The sequence below is a fragment of the Diplotaxodon limnothrissa genome, linkage group LG19 (genome assembly GCF_057381915.1).
Source record: "Diplotaxodon limnothrissa isolate DT_005_m linkage group LG19, D_limnothrissa_male_GT1.1, whole genome shotgun sequence".
NCBI lineage: Eukaryota > Metazoa > Chordata > Actinopteri > Cichliformes > Cichlidae > Diplotaxodon > Diplotaxodon limnothrissa.
This window is the reverse complement of record NC_140614.1, coordinates 23138387-23158071: the sequence shown is the minus strand read 5'-3', so window position 1 is coordinate 23158071 and position 19685 is coordinate 23138387. Positions and strand designations below refer to the sequence as shown.

General features: G+C 40.6%; 1 protein-coding gene across 1 annotated transcript in view; it reads right to left on the bottom strand.

Annotated features, from left to right (window-relative positions):
- The window catches only part of slc25a21 (solute carrier family 25 member 21), an 86005-nt gene that overhangs the window by 13638 nt on the left and 52682 nt on the right, over nt 1–19685 (bottom strand). Inside the window, exons 3-4 of the mRNA XM_085343488.1 lie at nt 15802–15850; nt 3767–3850 (exon numbers count right to left, since the gene is read on the bottom strand). Of these exons, the coding sequence (XP_085199614.1) occupies nt 3767–3850; nt 15802–15850 (133 nt within the window). The remainder of the gene's footprint in view (nt 1–3766; nt 3851–15801; nt 15851–19685) is intronic.

Sequence of the window (19685 nt, the reverse complement as noted above, 5' to 3'; positions counted from 1 at the left end):
TGTTGTGGCAACATTCTCTAAAAGTCAACAGAGATGATCTTGGTTGATTGGGTACAAGTGTAAATATTTTTGCTGCTGGAACACATTTCCACTGACTATAACCTGAGACCGACAGGCGATTACGCTTGCACAGAATCCACAGCGGCGAGGGCGCCTAGCAAAAACAGCAGCAAACCACAACTAATTATCAAAAGTCTTTTCATCAGGTGATCCAGCCTATTTGATCAACACCTGAAGCTACACAAGCAGCGCTGGCTCTGGGTAATTGAGCCCGCATTATCATGCCAGAGCAAGGGATTATCGCTGAGCAAAATGCTGCCTGGAAGCCAAAAATGAATCTCTTATATGGTTTGTGTAAACAAGTTATTTCAGTCAGACGGAAGGCCTTTCCCTCTCCTCTCTTTGTCCATGCAAATGGTGGCCACAGATTTCCCGGGTGTGGTCAGGCTGGGGAGCCACCAGGTGATGAAGGAGGAGTGAAATTTGTTACAGAACAAATATGGCCTCTAGTGAGTGGCCATCATTTGAATCCTTATTTGATTGCCAATGTAAAGTACACACTAAGTCCCTTTTTGTCTTTCCTAAACAAATGGCCTCCTGACACAGAGCGAGGGATGAGGGATGTGTATATCCCAGCATTAGTTGGGTGTACTTGTATGCTTGTGTGTGTAATTTGGCTTTCATTTTCATAAACCTTTCCTTTTTTAACAGCCTTCATCCATCTGGAGAGAAGCGTGTCAGTGACACAACTACACAAAAAAGACCAACTAAATAAATCCACTAACAGCGATACCAGTGACAGAAATAAAAACAGACAAAAATAGCGTAACAGTGAAAATGTGCAAACCTGGAAAGTTGCTGCGATTTACATTTTGGAACACACATTTTATTTTCACAGTCTTTGAGGAAACTGAAAAATGTTGCACAGGGAATATTTTAGCATTTCCTAGTGCCTGTTAAAACTTGACATTGCTCCTAACAGGAACTAAATAACAGAATTCCCAGTGGCCAGGATTAAATCCACCAAAACTGCTTCCGTTTATGCAACTTAGATGTCACCTAAGTCACGAATAGCTATAACTAGAATAAAAAAAACCCTGTGTTACTGACGTAAGAGATTGTACGATAAACACTTTTACCTGCTGTAACAAAAGGACGCTATAGCACATGTTGTGGTTGTCAGGGGTTTGAGATTTGGATTAATCTAGCACAGTCTGTAAGATAAGTAGGTTTAACAGTAGTTTAACAGTATACTGTTCTTTCTTGCTTTGATTCTGAATCATTAGTTTTTATTCATCTCTGGCTCTCTTCCACATTGTGTCTTTTGTCCTGACTCCCTCTGCTCACCCCTTACCGGTCGCGGCAGACGGCTGCCCCACCCTAAGCCTGGTTCATGTTTCTTCCACTTAAAAGGGAGTTTTTCCTTCCCACTGTTGCCAAATGTTTCCTCATAGTTGATCGTATGATTTTGAGGGTTTTCTTTCTAGTATTATTGGGTCTTTACCTTTCATTATAAAGCACCTTGAGGCAACTCTTGTTGGGATTTGGCACTATATAAATAGAATTGAGGATTAGATATATGTGTATTTTCCTTTATAAATGCAATGCAAGTAGGTCAGTTTAGGATCAAAACTAAAAACAGAAGAAAGCAGCTGGCCTTGACAATGTCTCTTTACCTCCTTACTATATCTCCATCAAAAGCTCATTAATAATCTTGGACTATCTTTCCTTTATAAGCTATAAAACTTAATTTCCCTTCAGAGATCCCAGTTATGCATGTTTCCAAAAATGCCAAATATTCCTTTAACCTATTCCTTTCACCGTCGCATTTCATACATGATCTGGATCATCATAATCGTATCTGCTCTTCTTCACACTACCACGAATGTATACATATTTTTTGCATGGGTGGTCCCAGCTGGATTCAACCCCACATCCCTCAACCCTACAGTGTTAGTTCCAGGCATTAGTCACTCATCTTCAGTATTTCCACCGTTCTCATGTAATGCATGGACCCTTTTAATATAACCATGGCCGCGCTTTGGGTCCCGACCCAGTCTCTGGATACCACACTAGCAAAGAATGCTAGAGAATAGAGTCTTTTTGTTTGCCTCCAGACGGAAACACTTAACACATGCTCACGCTGCTGCACCCACATGCAAAAAAAGAAAGAAGTGCAGACTGTAAGGCAATACACAACCAAGTGTTAGTGAGTGTAGTTCACACGGTCACACACTTATGAGCACAGCTACAGGATTTCATGCTATATTTCAGAGATGGCAAATGTAAAATTTTAACAGATATAACTCTTAATTCGTGTTAAGCATTCACGTGCATCTCCTTGTATATGAAATTAAATACTATAGGTGCAGCTATTGTGTCCAGGCTTGTGTCTTTCTTCAGCTTAGTCACTGAGCTCAACTTTAGAGCTCAGGTTTCCTCCCTCACCGCCTCAAAGAGGGAGAGAGAGAGTGAGAGAGAGGTCTGGTGTTGGCCCTGTTCTGCCATGAGCTGACGGGAGAAGTTTATTTTTAATAATAATTCTACAACAGTGGGGCCTAACACTATTTATATAAATTATAACTAAGTGGTTTGGCCTGTAGGTAATCCTCAAAGTGCTACTGGGGAGTGATTACATACTCAGCAAAAATATACTGTTAATGATAATTGGTCGACAAGGAAGTGGATCTTCCGTATTCAGTGATTCTGCGGCACGTCTCGACTTTGTTAGATGAGATCACACTCAAACAGCACTCAAAAGCTTATGTTGATTATTGTGAACGCCACGCTTTATGTCAACCATTTTATGTGCCAAAAGAATTCTCTGGAAATTCGTACAAGGTTAGTCCCGCAGGACACACCCAAAAAGTAGGCAAAGAAGCGTTAAATGTCACACTGTCAGCATGCGTATGGGGTGAAGAGGGCATGGCTACTGTAACAGCATAAGTGTGTGTGTTGAACTCCAGCCAACTGAGGATTTCTAACTGTCACTAGCCAGCCTCTTGCCTTGCGCTCACTCACACCTTGCAGCAGATCAACTTTATATCCGCAGTAAAGCTGTCGGCTCATCGTAAACAGAGCGAGTGGCAAACACTTTCTCCTACGCCTGCTCTATCTCACAGACCTGTGACAGGGCAGGCAGACGAGGAGGGAGCATGGCAGGATGGCTGTCTTTAGTTAGTCTACTCGTATCCTGTACGAGATACAGCGTATAATAAGGTATGTTCAGTGGTTTGCTGCACGATATTTTTGGAGGCTGACAGACACATCAGCCATTTTTAAGGAAGCCAAACTGTAATGCTCACATCCTTATAGCCACCAAACCACATAACTTTTGGTTACATTTAAATAAAGCAGCATGTTTGGAAGAAATGTCACTCACAGCATAGCTGACTACATACTTTTCTCCCTGATATGCTGTTAGTATGACAGCAACAGTAGCTTTTCCTAAGAATTAAAGACATAAAAAGCATAGCATACCTATGGACACAACAGCATAAGCAAACACCAAGATTTTGGTGGCCAACTTAAAGTTTTGCCTTGATGTCACAGTACATTTTATTGTTCTAGGTTGTTGTAATAAAGATGCATTCATTGAGTTTGTGCTTGACTTTTGCCCCTCAAGGAACTATTAAAAAGAAATGAATTTAATAAGCATAGGCAAATAATGGCACTATCAACCTTTGTGTTTTTCATGTGCAGGAAAACAGAAAGACTCATGAGTGGCTTCCCGTGTTATTTTGAATCACTACTGAGGATAACCTACCCTTCACTCTGGAAAATTGTCCGGAAGCAGTGACCCAGGCTCTTGTAGCTGGTGGGGTCAGTGGTGCCTCTTTGGATCTGAAACCTGCAACAAGAAATTTCTGATTAAAAATTCAGTTACTTTAAATATTATGATCATCAGCTCCATCAACTTATGTTAACTCTGCATAGGGACTGTTATCATAGCTAGATGTTGGTTTCTTTTAATTTCTATCCTCATTTCCTGTGTAGGCTATACTCCGACATGGCTTCAAAAGCACAAATTTGAGCTTGTTTTCCCTCTATTTTCTTCCCTCTCTTTTTTCCCTCCTCCACTATGATGAGAGGCTCCTTCCACTCAGTGCAGGAGAGAACTTAAACATTTATTTAACCCAACTGATCCAATTAACCATGCAACACACCAGGACCAGGCCTTTTGCACAAAGCATTTCAGGTACTAACATGCCAGCAAGCCTATAGTAACAGCTCTTGAGTTACGTGTAAATTTTTAATACGATGGAGCCAGTCGAGTGACTTTTTGTTGTACAGCAAACATGCAGGTACCTCTCTAATAAAGTCTGGTGAGCTGTGTGTAAATCTTGAAAGAATGAATAGAAATCATGCTTGTTAGTGGTAAAGAGCTTCAGGTACTCATTTAAGACTCCTCATTTAACACCACTGTATGCCTTGGAATTAGAGAAAACATGATGAAATAACTAACGTCTTATATGTGAAATGAGATGATGACAACTGTGTTTAACAAGATGACAAAATCTAACTTGAAGATCTTAAATAACATTAGCAATTCTGAGGAGCGAAGCAGGAGACACGAGTAAAAAAAGCAGGCAGTAATGGGACAAGAGAAAGATTCCCTCCTCATATGGCTTCAACTTCTAGGTCACAAGGTCAGCAGTAAGTCGTCCACGCGGGTGCCTGATGGGGCCATAAAGAGCCCCCAGGTTCCAGTGGAGGGGAAGTTTAGTGGGGTGAGCGGCCTTTCATATCACTAACAGATTAACATCTTAGAGGGGTGTCCCTCAAATCCTATTTGGTGGATTCCCAAATAGCTTGTAACTGGTTCCTGAAAACTAGTAAAAACAGGATAATAAATAGATGTCTGACACCATATTAAAGACAAGAAGAAAAGAAGGACTCAAGGTATGAGATGATGGTGAAACAGGGGGTACTGGGAGGAGGCAAAGACCAAGAAGATTTAAGACCACAGGGGCTTGTAAACAAATTCAAATCTGGCTTAATTAGAGTCATATGATGAAGGGGTCAAGGATGGAAGGCACTCTGTCCTCAGTCTCCCCCTGTCTCCTTTGCTTGCCCTACTTCGACCCGAACTGGCCCTAAGAGAGTGAGGTTGGCAATGCCGTGGTCCAGTTCCAGCCCCCTGACTCCACTCGTAACCCCGGGGTCACCTCATTTCCTCATGGCCCTCTTCTACCCTGTCATAAAAGCCAGGGACCAAGCAGAAAGGCCCAGGGAGTAGAAGATAATAGGGATGAATATAAGAACTTATGGCAGCAGGGGAACTGTCAGGCCCCTGGCTAGGAAACTGCTTGTGTTGCTTTTCACAGCAACCAGTTGTAGAAAACAAGACCCAAAGCTTCAGTTGGTTGTGAGTGGATGTCCTGTTTGGGGGGATTTGTGCAGACAAAAAGCTCTAGTTTCTGTTAACACGGCCTCAGTGAATACAAAGATATACTGGTTGGCTGAAGAAGAGCAAAAGATATCCTTTATATTGCTCTGGCAGATTTGCTTGGCCTTGGAGTCAGCCCTGCAAGTCATAAACTCTACAGACGGAAGACCCAAGGAAAACCCTGGGGCTTCTTTAAAACACACTGCTTGGAGCATCTTCTTCAATCATCAGTGAAAGCTAATGGAGATACAGTATACCAAGAGGTGATGAAATCTGCAAGTTCATCAAGGCTCCCCCATTTGTTCTTCACCCACATCCTACTCTCTCTGTACTTGTGCTTTATAGGCCCAGAGCTACCCGGGAGAGGGTGAAGGCGAGGGCAGGTTGGTGATTCTGCAAACGAGACAAGCACTCTTGTTTAAATAATACGAAAGACCTCGTCCACCTGACCTCCAATACCTATAAAAGCACAAATGTCAGGCATCCACAAAGATGTCAAAAAGGTAAAGGAATGTGCAGTAGAAGGCTAGAGCCCCATTCTTTGTATTTTTATGGATAGCAGAGGAGTGTTTCAGGGCTTAGCAAGGCTATGCCCGCTCCCAGACCCTTGTGGTAATGGGCTTGAATGGGCCACCGACAAAATGGGCTGTCATCTCATAGATGGTGAGATGTGGAGGTGAACCTACAGACTGTGTTAAAAAAAAAAAAAGCCTATAGGAAGGGGGTTGCTAGGTTGATTCAAGCGCATAGGTTTGACTGGGCAGATTTAAAAGCCTTTCTTAAGAGATATGGATATTCCCTTAAAAGAAATTAATAGCTGGATGAGTTTGATGACTTGCTATTTATTTAAAAACTCTTATTTATAGCTGTTCAGACAGACTGACATTTAATTAAAACACTAAGTAGAGAAGTAATGACCTAATCTACAACAGGCAGTTACCTATACCTATCTATTATACTGTAGTATTTCATATAGTGCAATTTTCCCCAAGTATGAATGTTTTATGATTTATGTGTTTTGCTGCGTATTTGGACTGGTTGCTACAGTGAGAGCCTTGATCTGCCCATGCCTTCTCTCTTGGAATGCCAAGTGCTTTGACAAAAAAGGAGAGAAACAAAAAATATGATTGAAGAAAAAGAAGAAGTGAATCACAAGGGGGAGGAATGAAAGTTGAGCAATTTCTCATGTTAGATCTGAAGTACATAAGACAATCCAGAAGGAAACATAAAGGGGAAGTCTATTTTTTACAACCAGACAGTTAATTTTAATGAGCAGGATCATAAAGATGGTAAAAGTCCATTGCATTGGTACATGAGGTTACGACCACATTTCCGACATAAATGGTCCAACATGGCAAATTCCTTCAATTGTGACTTTAGCCATACAGTCTTGCATCAGGGTAAAGAGCCAAAATAAAAGGCTCCCGTCTTATTGTTTTGACAACGGAGATGACTTAGTCCCACAGAGTAAATAGTGTGTTCGATTTAAAAAGCACCATAAATTAAGGTGTATCACACTTAAGTTTGATTTCAACTCATCTATGCCCTGTCCATAAAGAAATGAGCAAAGAAAAAATTGATATATTAAATCTATAATAAAACTGTTACAGGAAAAACTGAGAATAGGAGCAGAAGGGATATAAAGACAAACCTTTGGAGAACAGAATAGGAAAAAATATTAAAGGGGAAGAAGATGTGAGATGGGAGCTCAAGGGAAGTGATAAACTTTTGGTGCTTGCAACACGGCAGGCTGCCAGAGTTTGATCTGGACCAGGCCAGGTTAGGTTTCACCAGCACCCACTGGATCTGGGAAATCCCAAATTATACATGCAGTCTGGATATCAGAAAAAAAGTTAGTCTGGTTGTTAAAGGGGCTACAAAATCCTTCTGTCATTCTGGATTCTCTCTCACACTGATAAAACTGGTTCCTCTGAATCCCAGTGGTAATGTTGGGACTGTTTCGCTAGTCCAGATGTCTGCTCATATGCTGTGACCCTTGTGACCTGAGATCAGGCAGTGTTACTGGAGAAGAGCAAGAAAAAAAGCTGCATAAAACACCATGAGGCAGGGCCAGTCTAAGACTGGGACCTCAAATGCTTTGAGCATTACAAACTTCTGCTTGACTAAGAGATAACTCTGTGTTAGAGTGGACTGTGGCAAATTTAGAACGTGACTGCTGCAGAAGTGGATCAGATAGGTGGAAAAAATGAGCAGTCTTACCACCATTTCCAGAAAACGATTGCATAACAGGAAGGATTTCTTGGGTGTTTAATCTAGAGTCTTTTAAACTCTGCCAACTGCTGTTAGCTGAAATTATGGCGCTATGGTGCAGTTATGGCATCATATAAAAGTAAAAGTAAAACAGTAAAAACCTCTTTTGCAGGTTCTTCAAGTACAAATTAAGAACAAAGAAAAAAAACTCAGGTTACTATAACTCAATATTATTATTTTTTTATCATGGCTAAAACTAGACCAACTCTCTTTTTCGATAATTAAGGTACTAGTCTTTCGATTGATTATCTCATCAGTCATAGAGTAGTCCAGGAGAGGACAGTAGAAGCCACGGTTGGGAACTTCTGCAATATTGTTTAGACTCCCATGAGCTACCAACATGACATGTCTCAGCCTTGGCTCAGGTCTCGACTGAATTTGCCAATAATCATACTTAACCTCCTAGGACCTGACATTACATTTTGGGTTATTTAGACCAAAATACTAAATTTTACACAATAAGGGCCTGATATCCACTTACGAGGACATTATACTGCTACTGTTCTATGAAAATTTTAAACGAATATCCTCATATGTGGCTCTTATTTTTCTTAAAAACAAAAATAAGGTAAAAAAAAAAAAATCTGGTAATTCTTTGTTTTTACATTCATCGGGCCCCAATATGCCGAAATATCAAAGAGAAATTAAAAATGCATGCGGTGGAAGAGTTCGGGTCTTAGGAGGTTAAACTACAGAGGCCTTGTTTCAAGAAATTCAGTCATCTTGCTGTTATATTCTTCATTTGTTTAAACATTTGTGTCATGATGTTTTAGGGTGTAGATGCCAGTTTGTCTCAGGGCTTGTAATATTGTTATTTAAAGACTTACTGATCAGAAAGTTGTTGAAAAAGAGTCACCCAGCCACGTGTGGATAAAGAAGAATACTGTTACCTTTCTCTGTTGCTTTTCTTTCAACTTTCTTTTCATCACATATATCTCTTAAACTCTTTCTTGGACAAACTGCTATCTGCCCTTATCTGGTATCACTGACTAAGAAGTAAGCATAACGCTTTGTGCAAGTGCAGGCCACAGTAATTTTTACTGGACGCCATCCAGATCTTTTAGCTTAAATCCAGTTATTTTAAGAGCTTGAGTGACATGAAGAATTATGGATCTAGTCAGTGATGCAGACCTATGAAAGTTACAACCAAATCATGCCAAGGTTTTTAAATAAGTCTGGAATGCTTGAGCAGTGACTTCTTCTCACCCACAGGCCAGATCACTTTCAGAGCAATGTCAACTACATATTACACACCATTGTGTAGTCCGGTGCAGTAAACATGCTTGGCTCTATCTGCCTAAACACTGCATGAAAAAATGGGAACAAACTTATACCTACGCTTTAGGCACTAGTACGAAATATCAATTTAATTGGATTTAAAAGATTTAATGACTGAAAGAAAAGAGGCAATCTAGAGAGTAAAGAAACTGCCAAACAACTACGAGTTGTTCCAAAGCAACAACAATTTGTGCTGAGCTTGAAATGTTGTGTAAGAGCGACTCCAATGTGGGAATAGCTTCTCGCGGGAGGCTGGAACTTTAGTAATAAATAAAGGATGCACAGACATGTATGTCTGAGTTTTGAAATGGTGCGGCAGGGGGGCAGCCGTGTGGTTGCAGCACAGTGAGGGTGTAGTGAAATCAAAGCCCTCTATGTTTTTACTCTGTAATTAGTGCACTGGAATGTGAACCTCTTCACTGATAATGAATACAGGTGCTCAACTACAAACACTGACAGGCCATATGCTCTTTACATGCACCTCTATAACACAAACTTCTATAATAATCCATATGACTGTTAGCTATAGCTCAAACAGCTGTGTGTAACTCTAGTAACATCTGTCACAACTGTAAAACTATGGGTGTGGTTTTTAAGGGCTTTTTTATGGTTGAAAGTCAGGTTAAAATAAGTGGGTAGTAACATCTTTCAGACATGCATGCCTTTCTGTTAATCCAACCAAAATGTAACATGTCAGCGGTTTGTCGAAATTTCCATTTAATCCACAATAGCCGTCAACCTAAATGGATTGTTTCTGTAACACTTCCAAAAAAAAGTCTGAATGAATACAGTCATATTGATGTAGGATGATTTTACATATGGGGTGAGTACCAATAAGGACGCCAAAGAACTTGATGATCTAACTCTAGACTTCATTCAGAAGAGTATGGTTTGAAACCAAGAAGAAATGTAGCTTTCTGGACAACAACACAAACAAAAGTTCTTGGGTTGCAAACTGGTGCAACGCCAAGAGCGCAACTGTTGTGCCTTCAGCTGAATATGAGAAAACCAGGCAACCAAACAGGATGACAAACAGACTGTAAGGATCATACAATATAAGCTATTTTTCTGTGATGTTTTGGCATGTTTGAATAAACCCGTGAAAAACACTGATGTAAAAGTCACCAATGTCACGATGACACAAATCTGGCTTGACTAAGCAGTGACTTGCCTGAAAAGAGATGGAACATTTCAGTTCTTAGTTCTTTGATATTTTAAACGTTTTTCATTAAAACTGCTCAACAGAAGGAAGGGTATATTCAGGGATATGTCACTGTTTTTCACTGAACTATTTTTGGACTTATTGATGGCGTCATCTTGGGAGAGCTGCCCACATATAACGCAAGAGCTGACAAACTTATTTGAAGGTGAAGTTGCACTTAAAGGAAGGTTAGAGGAAGGATCATGAGCCTTGTATTGTATTGCTTAAACTCCTTTTGATTTTTTAATGAATTTTATTTTTCACTGTGCAATACAATAAAGTCACAATGGAGCAACAGTTACAAAAAATCAAAAATAACACAAAATCACCATCAAAAAGTCAAACACCCATCATATAAAAGACAGAAGGATCTCATAATGTTTCAAAAGCAATTTAAAAAAAAGATTTTTTACTCTATTTTTGCAGCATCTGCAGAAAGTTTAGTATAGTACTGCACAGGTTTTGGAAAAACTGTGGTTATGATGAACAAAGGTATAAGTTAGGCACATTAAAACACTTGGTAGGAGAAAGATTATGGTTACGGTTAACAAAACCACAAATGTTAATTGCAGGTCTGTGACAAAATGAACTGTCAGCATAAACGTGGGATGTATTGACCGATGCACCTCCTCAACCCACCGCACCCCTACTTTCTGCCTTTCTACATCGTTCGCATTTCAGTCAGGACCGCTTTAGCGAAAGAAAATTATTATTTCCATTTGCAGTAATTTATATTTGGTGGTTCTGTGCTGTTCTAGTAGTCTCTACCCACCCTTTAAAGTGCATCAATGGAAAAAAAGCCTGAAGCAGGAAAACCAGCAGTACAGCTCTCTAGGTTACAGAGGAGAGGAGGCATTAATGCCAACCTATATACACAGATACACAGGATGAAAAGAAAGAGTTGGTATGAAGGTGGGCTGCAAAGCTGCTTGCAGAGAAAGCAGTGAAGACAGACTAAAGTAGAGCATTGCGATTGCGGGGCGATCGTGGCTCAAGAGTTGGAAGTTCGCCTTGTAATCGGAAGGTTGCCGGTTTGACCCCTGGCTTGGACAGTCTCGGTCGTTGTGTCCTTGGGCAAGACACTTCATCCGTTGCCTACTGGTGGTGGTCAGAGGGCCCGGTGGCGCCAGCGTCTGGCAGCCTCGCCTCTGTCAGTGCGCCCCAGGGTGGCTGTGGCTACAATGTAGTTTGCCATCACGAATGTATGTGTGTGAATGGGTGGATGACTGGTTGTGTAAAGCGCTTTGGGGTCCTTAGGGACTAGTAAAGCACTATACAAATACAGGCCATTTACCATTTTTACCACTGCCATTTGAGTATACAGAATAGCATTAGTTATTATTAGCATTAGTAATACTATTCTACAATACCAGATGAACTATGATTGCTAGCTTAGCTTGACTTTGAGGATTGCCTCAACCTGTGCTATGCTCAATATGAGTAAAAATAATCAACATAATCATATAAATAATTATTCATAGTGTGTTATTAGGATGGCAGACTTGGTAAGTACAACAGTCTAATGAACCATATTACAAACACTTATGTTGAACTGCATTTTTCACCATTGAGAAATGCAAGCGAGCGTGACTAGGCTATGACTATTCATATTGTAGTCCTGCCAAATATGCAGTTCTGCTCTGCCCATGAAAAGAATTGCTCTCTGCCTTTTGAACTGGACTCACAACTAACTCACTCAAGCAATGCACTGACTAAGTTGAGTTTATCCTGCATTCGCCCGGCATGTGTCTAGCTTTACATGTTGAGCGAAGCCTTGCCCTGCGGACTGAGAGCGCTGGGGGGGATTAGAAGCCAGCTTGACTACCGCTGACCTGCCTTTCCTTTACAAGGAAAGATCAGCTATCAGACTGCTACTGCTTTGTGCCCTGCTGTTTGAGGGTTGTGTCAGGGATTCCTCCTTAAGTGCACAGGGGTTCACCAAACAGTTGGGGGCAAACAGACGTGGAGGGAGGAGGCCTGAAACCTCTCACTATCCTTAGTGCTGTCACATGTTGCCCAAAAAGCCTGGATGTCATCTGTCAAAGCCCTCATCAAAGAGCACTTTCAAGCTCAGCAAGTTTCATGCGTGCTGTGACCAAATGAAGGTAGTGTTTCCATGGATACTGCCCCAATTGAGGGCTAGTACCAGGTTTTTCTAATCAGGCTTGAAACAAGCTACTGGCAGGCTTAGTGGTTTGCAGTGACAGCCATGTCATACAACACAATTTACAGAATTGCACAATTCATTACAAATCTTCTAAACATGTACAACAGGGATCTAAAACAAAACATTATATAATCGCTCAACTAACTACAAATTCAGAAGAAAAGATGCAAGTTTAAACAATAGATTCCACATGATATTGATGAAGTAGTTATGTAATAAGGTTTATATTAACAACCGTAGTGGTTAAACAACAACAGGTTAACTGAGACGTTTGCTGAAAAACTGAAACCACAGAAGAATGCAAAAACACGAGAAAGCGTTTGTATTTAAAAGGTTAAAAAGTTGAATGAAGCGCAGTTAGAGGACAAAGAAAGAGAGGAACAAACAAGGAATACGTAAGGAGAGGATACAAAAAACTAGAATGGCAAAAAGGCAGAATTGGTGCAGAGGGCGACAAGATAGAAAGAAGGAGTGGCTCCGTCAGAGCGATTGCTTAAAAAATATGGGGCCTTATTAAAACAAACACATCCGATCATGTATGCACTGTAGAAGCAAAAATAGCTTCCCTGTGACACAAGCTGCTTAGGCAGACACAGACATGAGGAAGGTGTGGTTTCATTCTCTGGAAGGAAGCACAGCATAAGGGTTGATGGGAAGCTGTTTCAGATGTGTGTGTGAGTATGTTTGCGCATGCATGTTTATAAGGGTGGAGCTCCATGTAACAGGATCTCAACATGAAGGGAAATGCGGGCTCATTGAGACTCTCTAATGAGAGGGGGAACCTGATCAGATTCAGATGGGGTGCCCCGAGCGCACAGCCCCCCTACAGAAAGTGCCGCCCGACACCCTTTGTTACCTCCAAGTGAGCTGAGAACAGCCCATGAACCATGTAACTAGGTGGTTTCCAGGTTAATGAAAAGCTGTAACTCTGGTCCCACTGTCTCTCTCGGCTAGAGTGATGACTGCCCTCCCCTTCCCATGTCGTATCACCCCCCCCCACCCCCTTCTTCACCTCCACATTCCTGCCCATGTCCATGACGGGAGTATCAGGGTCAAGGGCAATTAACTTTGCTTTGTGCGAAGTATGCTTTATTTATATCTGAGGCTTTTTATTATCCAGAGGAGTGCACAATATAAGAAAAGTCAAAACCTCTGAGTGGTATATTTTAAATTAAATTATCTGAAATTGTATGACAATTAACAGAAATGTGCATTATATTACCAAAAGGGCAATTCACACTAAATTCACTTTGCAGTTAAGAATTTTTTTTATCAAGACATAACCTCTACTGATTCATTTGCTGCACAAAAATATAAAATGCTGTCTTGTGCCCAAGAAACTGTATGTTTAACTCTCTTTTAACGATGAAAGCGGTTGTAAGTCAAACTGATGGCAGGTGGGCTCAGCAGGAGTCCCTCAGATGTAAGATAGATGTACTTGTTAGCAAAGGTGAGTAACAGGAGTCATGGCTTGACTGGTCAGTAAACACACCACAGAGAGTTAAAGTGCAGCAACAAAGGCAAAAATACACACTGTGAGTCATCTGACAAGACTTTTACTTTTGCCCATATTTAAAGCAATGTCGAATGTGCTTTAATGAAATGCTGGCTATCATTACTCAAAAGTGCTTTAATAGATATGTAGAGCTATTACATTGTCTAGCTATTTCTTTATCTACCAAATCAGTCATCTTGGACGAGTAAAAGCTGCCAAATGGTCCGTGACATTACATTTTGTTGATTCATAACAGCAGTATTTGGCTACTGGTGGAGAAGCAAACTGCTGATGTTAGTCCTAAATCTGCAGTTCGCTCCCCCCGTCCCTGTGAAAGAGGAGAAAGCCAAATCCTCATTCGCAATACAGGTAAACATCAACTCCACGGCAGGTACACATTAGGGCGGGTTTACTACAAAAGAAAGAAAAAGGGAGAAAGAAAAAAAGGAAGAAAAAAAAGCTCCTTTGATTCTGTGTTGGTGGAAAAAAGTAAATTTACACCAGTTGCTGTTCAATTTGGACCGGTGGACAATAAAGCAGGAGCCAGTGCCTAATAAGAGCCATGCCTGAGAGAGAGAGGGAGAGACACAGAGAGCGAGAGAAACCCAGTGGAGGTGTGTCTGCGTCTCGGCTCCAAGGTTCCTGCTAATAGATTTCAGCTCCCTCAGTTTCCCAATTAGCTGGTATGTAATGCTTGGTTTATGAATTCATGTGTAGATACTAAGTGTTAGAACATGTGTGAACATGTACAGTGTGAATGCATATTTACACATACATGGCATTGTATGTGTACGGCAAAGATACAAGCTGTGTGTGTAATTATCACGCCAAATAAACAGCAACTACCTGTTGTTTATAAATTCATATACTGATTATAGTGGTGATTTAAATTAATTTTTAAAAATCCCCTATTTAAGACAGAAAGGAATCAGATTACACTGACCAATTCCCAGCCAAAATCTGCCTATCAACGTCAACACATGGCGACACAAACAGAAAACAAACAGATAAACCTGTCCAGTTTTAGTGCAGCTTTTACCACTTTTTAAGGAAGAGCATTACAAAGCAAATAGTGAGTGCACTTTTAACCCTGACCCTGTGTGAGGATGGACAGGCAGCGCTCAAGACTTACCTGTAATAAACCCCAATAGCTTCCACACATGACCATAAATCACACGGTATGCCTTCAAAGTATCGAATATCGACTAATACAACACCGCTCACCCCTGGCTTTTATCCCCCGTGCTTCCTTTTCTGTGTTCTGGTGGTGGCACTGCCTTTAAAGTGCAACCATCTCACTTTTTTAAAAGGCACGCCGAGCAATTTATTTACCAAGAAACTGCAGCCGTAAATGACAGAAAAAGCTGCACAATTTACGGACAAGTAGTGAATGGGGGTAGGGGGGCCCAGAACGAAGCCAGGGGTCTTGGCTGGGCCTGTGAAAGCCTATAAAGCTTTAGTAGTAGCCCACGACCTGTTTATGGCTGGCTGAGACGCTGTGGTGTGAGGCTCCTGATCACTCTGCAGCTCGTGACTGCTGCCGCTCTTGCATAACACACAAACAGGAGATGGTAACGGAAACAAGGCATTAAAACACTGCAAACAGATTCGGTGACATGGGCTTTATTCTGCAAGTCTCAGAAAGAAAAGGTCTGGGCCTTTTTTTTAAATAAGGTAACGAGGCAAAAAAAAGAAGAGTGACTTAAAAACAGAAAACATCTAACCTTAACATTCTGTGAGGAATAAATGGGTAAATGATGCATTTCATTTTCCACAAAACGTCTGAGGCTCTTGGCATTTGTCTTGGCCTGCTTAAATGTGGATTGCAGAACTGGCTTGGCATGCTGAGCTGGGGGACCTGGTATGCTCGGAACTTCACAGCATAGATGCAAATGCCCACCAAGAAGATTCAAGGCAGATGTGGACTGAAATGGCGTCCTTGTAAGTAGCCATTTGGTAAAGGTATTGCAGGAATTTTTTATTTTGAAAATGTGGCTCACCTCGTCTTCACCACATCGAGGGGATGCATCAAGCAGATCTCTACCAGACCTAAAAAAAGTTAAAAAAAAAAAAAAAAAGAACAGTCAAGATTAGTCACTTTAAAAAGAATAGGTAATTCGGTCTCTATTTTCCTTGCTTTCGTTTTTGTTCACTGCACTGATGACTGCTTACGAATGAAGATAAATGAAAAGCATTTTTTATCAGTCACTGGATGATTTCCAACGGTTTCAAGATTGTATTTCTGCAAATGCACTCCTTCTGCGTTCTGCACAGACTGTTTACCAGCATGAAACCAAAGCCTGCTCAAACATGACTGGTCAATACAACTGGACTACAAACAGAAACCAGACATTTCTGATGGTTAAGACAGCATTAAGTATGTTGAAGGAAGATTCATTGGCAGCATACGTTTGTCAGAAATGAGAGTAATTGAAAATTATGAGTTTGAGTCTCTATAGTTTCAAGTTGGCTTTCCAAATGCTCAGCAATTGCTACTTAGTCTAAACTGAGCATATTTAGGTTTGGGACAGTCAACCCATGCACACAATTTTTTTTTAGAGATTTTAGTAAAACATAACTAAATGTGAATAAAATAATAAATAATCTACAAACAGTGATAACGTGACAAACGTTTATCAGTCTATTTTTTTGTTATGACTTTTTTGTCAGTCTTCTGTTTTTGTAAATCACATCAGTGCTGTGAGCCAATCAAATCTTCCACATAGATCATGTGAACTTGTAGATGTATGCGAAATCTTTGTGACCATCAGATAGCAACACAGTGTGTGTGACAGTCACCCTGTAAACAATCTGATAAGAAGCTTGTTTAACGTCTAACTGGGGAAAAACAGTGAATGTTCGTTCATGTGATATGTTTCGCTTTCATTTTAAACCCATTTAAATTGGAAAGTTCTGTAAAAATTACATTTTTTCATGTTTCTACCAAATGGTTTTGAGGTGCAACCCATGCAAGTCCAAGCAACTTTACATAAGAACCTCATCATCACTCTGATTATCACTCTGCCTTTTGGAAACAGCAGCTACTTCAGTAATTCTCAGTTTTTTATGCATTGGTCTGAATGAGAGATCCGGCAAGACTTCTTTTTCTGTCCAAAAACCCTCTGAGTGCTGAAGCCACCGACTATATCACCCGTGCAAACCCAGTACATCAGCAATATGCCAGCAGAATCAATGCAGCCGGGTGATCATTGAAAGGCTCTGAGGTTTCACACACATGCTAACTATGTGCATCTGTGTTGAAAAGCCACTGCTTTGGCACGGAGGCTCTCTGACTCAATCAGGATTTTTTTTTTTGAACTGGCGATTCTCACTGCATCCCTTTACTGGGGCTCTGAGGGCTTCCCTTGCAGATTCCACTGTGTGTGTACACAGCTGCTGTGCAATATGGGGTCTTTCTAATTTGCTCAATTAAACATATTGTCTATAAAAGCGTGTGTCTTCTGGGGTTTTTCCAGGGAAGTAATTATCAAGTGAAATACCACAGTAAAAATTACTTTGTCTACAGTTGCATCTTAATGTACGAATGGGAGAACTAAGAAGCACTGAACCAAGTTGCCAGTGGCAGAGAGTCAAACAAAATTCCATCTGTTACGGCTCAGTTGACCTGACTTTGGTTCTTAATGACACTGCGCTGGAGAGGTAAATGCAACCGTCCATTGGACAGATTGTTTTCTGTCCTCTCTATTAATAGGCCTGATGTGAAGACGAGGCACGTCAAATCTTTCAACGGGTAATCAGATTACATGATGAAACCAAACCTGCCTGTTTGCTCGATCAGCCTGTGCACTTTCTGGGAAGTGACTGAACATGCTCAAGGTGATTGTATTTTATTGTTCAGCACTTTGGTCAGCCTTGGTTGTTTTTAAATGTGCTTTATAAATAAACTTGACTTGACTTGACTAGAGGAGGAAGTGCAAAGGGGAAAAAGAGACAACTTCTTCAAACAGTGGACACTTGTGAGGAAGGCAAACAAAGATAAAGACATACAACTCTCCCCAACTCATTGTGAGCCTCTGTGTGATCTAAGTTAAAAGTAAAGCAGGAGTCGCATGTAAAATAGGTCCAACACCACGCCATAGTCAGCAGAGCAGGATTGCTCCCGCATTAAGTGTAATGGAGGGAAAATGCAAAACGTATTTTCGTGAATTGATGTGGAAATGAAATATGAGTTAGCCATTACTACTTGTATCATAACAAAAGGTGCTACTACATTTTTATGGCTAAATAAAAGCCCGTGTCTCTAGGTTGTAGAATGAGCAGAGATTAAAACAAACCCGAAATTACACTGAAAACAACAGAGCAGAAAATCTATTAGTAATCTATTATTTACATTCTTTTAAAACCATGGAATACATTTTGCATCTGTGCGTATCTAAATAGAGAAAAAGACGAAGATGCTTCTTTTGGCCGTTGACTTATTCACAAGAAGTCGACACAGCAGGCGGCTCGGCACATTTCATTTGGCAGATTTTCCCCCACATGCTGTTCCTGATGCAACCCCACAGGAGATGTGTGTCTCCTCCAAAGGGACGTGTAAACCATTACACTATGGTGTGACTATCTGTGCACATCTGAATACTTTACTAAAATGATTACTTTAGTTTTTCGGGCCTTGTGATCAACCTCAGATTACAGGAAATCTGTCATCCAGTTTCCCATACATGGATTAAATGTAACCCTAGACTAACAGAAAAATCTAATCCCTACTGAAAAACAACTTTTGATTTAGGACTAGGTTTAATCTATGTATGGGAAACTGGGCCTAAAGGATACATAATTATAACCAAACCAGTATAAGTAGATACTCTTTACCAACTGACAGGTCTGCCACAGTATGCAATTTAGGTACAGCAATTCATGAGGTGTGTTTCACTTCTCAGGGTATCATTATGTAAGTCTAAGTGCATTATGGACCACAGCGTGTCAGTTAGCAATGTATGCTGCTTTGTTCCTCCAAGATGGCAGTTGCAAAAGGATTAAGTGATGACGAGCACTAATGCAAAACTCAGCTGTGTTTGTCTGAGTATTTGTCTAACACCCTTGCAAACAGGACATCTGAAGAAGAGTTGATGGCAGATGAACTGACAGGCTGTGTGGACTTGAAGAAAAAAAATAAAGTTTGTGGCCATAATCCTAAACTGACCTCTACATGACATCTCACTCACACAGCAGTTTATTTATAAGACACTCCATAGTGATTTCCAGCAGTGCTGAAAAATCGATTCATTTGTATTAGAAATCAATTTTATATTAGCACATATAATCACACTGAAGTTTTCTATTTGTCAAAAAACCTGTAAACAGCAGCTACAGTAGTTGTATGCAACCAATTTGTGATTATTTTGATAACATATTTGCATTTTGGGAAAACTAGGTGGAATAAAAACAGAACAATGATGTGGCGTGTCCTCTCACTCAAAGTACAAAGAATACACTGCGAGAAAGGGCACAGCAATTACATAAGTGATGACAGGTCCACAAAAGATGCAAGTTGTTGCTGCAATAAATTCTGATTTATAGAGACTATTTTCAGAGAAGCAATTAATTCCAAACAATTATGTTAGACAGCTCATTTTTTTCCTGCTAATGTCCAATGGAAACACTTCATCAAACTGTCTCTGTGTAAAAAACCAAGTATGTAATTTCCTCGACATTCTCACACCACTGTGCCCCAGTGTATCCTGCCTTTCTGTTCCAACTGCCAGTGCAAAATGCTTTTTAATCATACAGTGCGGCCATAGTGAACCCACACACTCTCGAGAGCACTTCACACTCAACAGTCTCTGATGCAGTCACCGAGCATGCTGAGGACGCACTAAAGGGATGATACTACTGAACTTTTCTTATATTTAGCCAGAGTTTG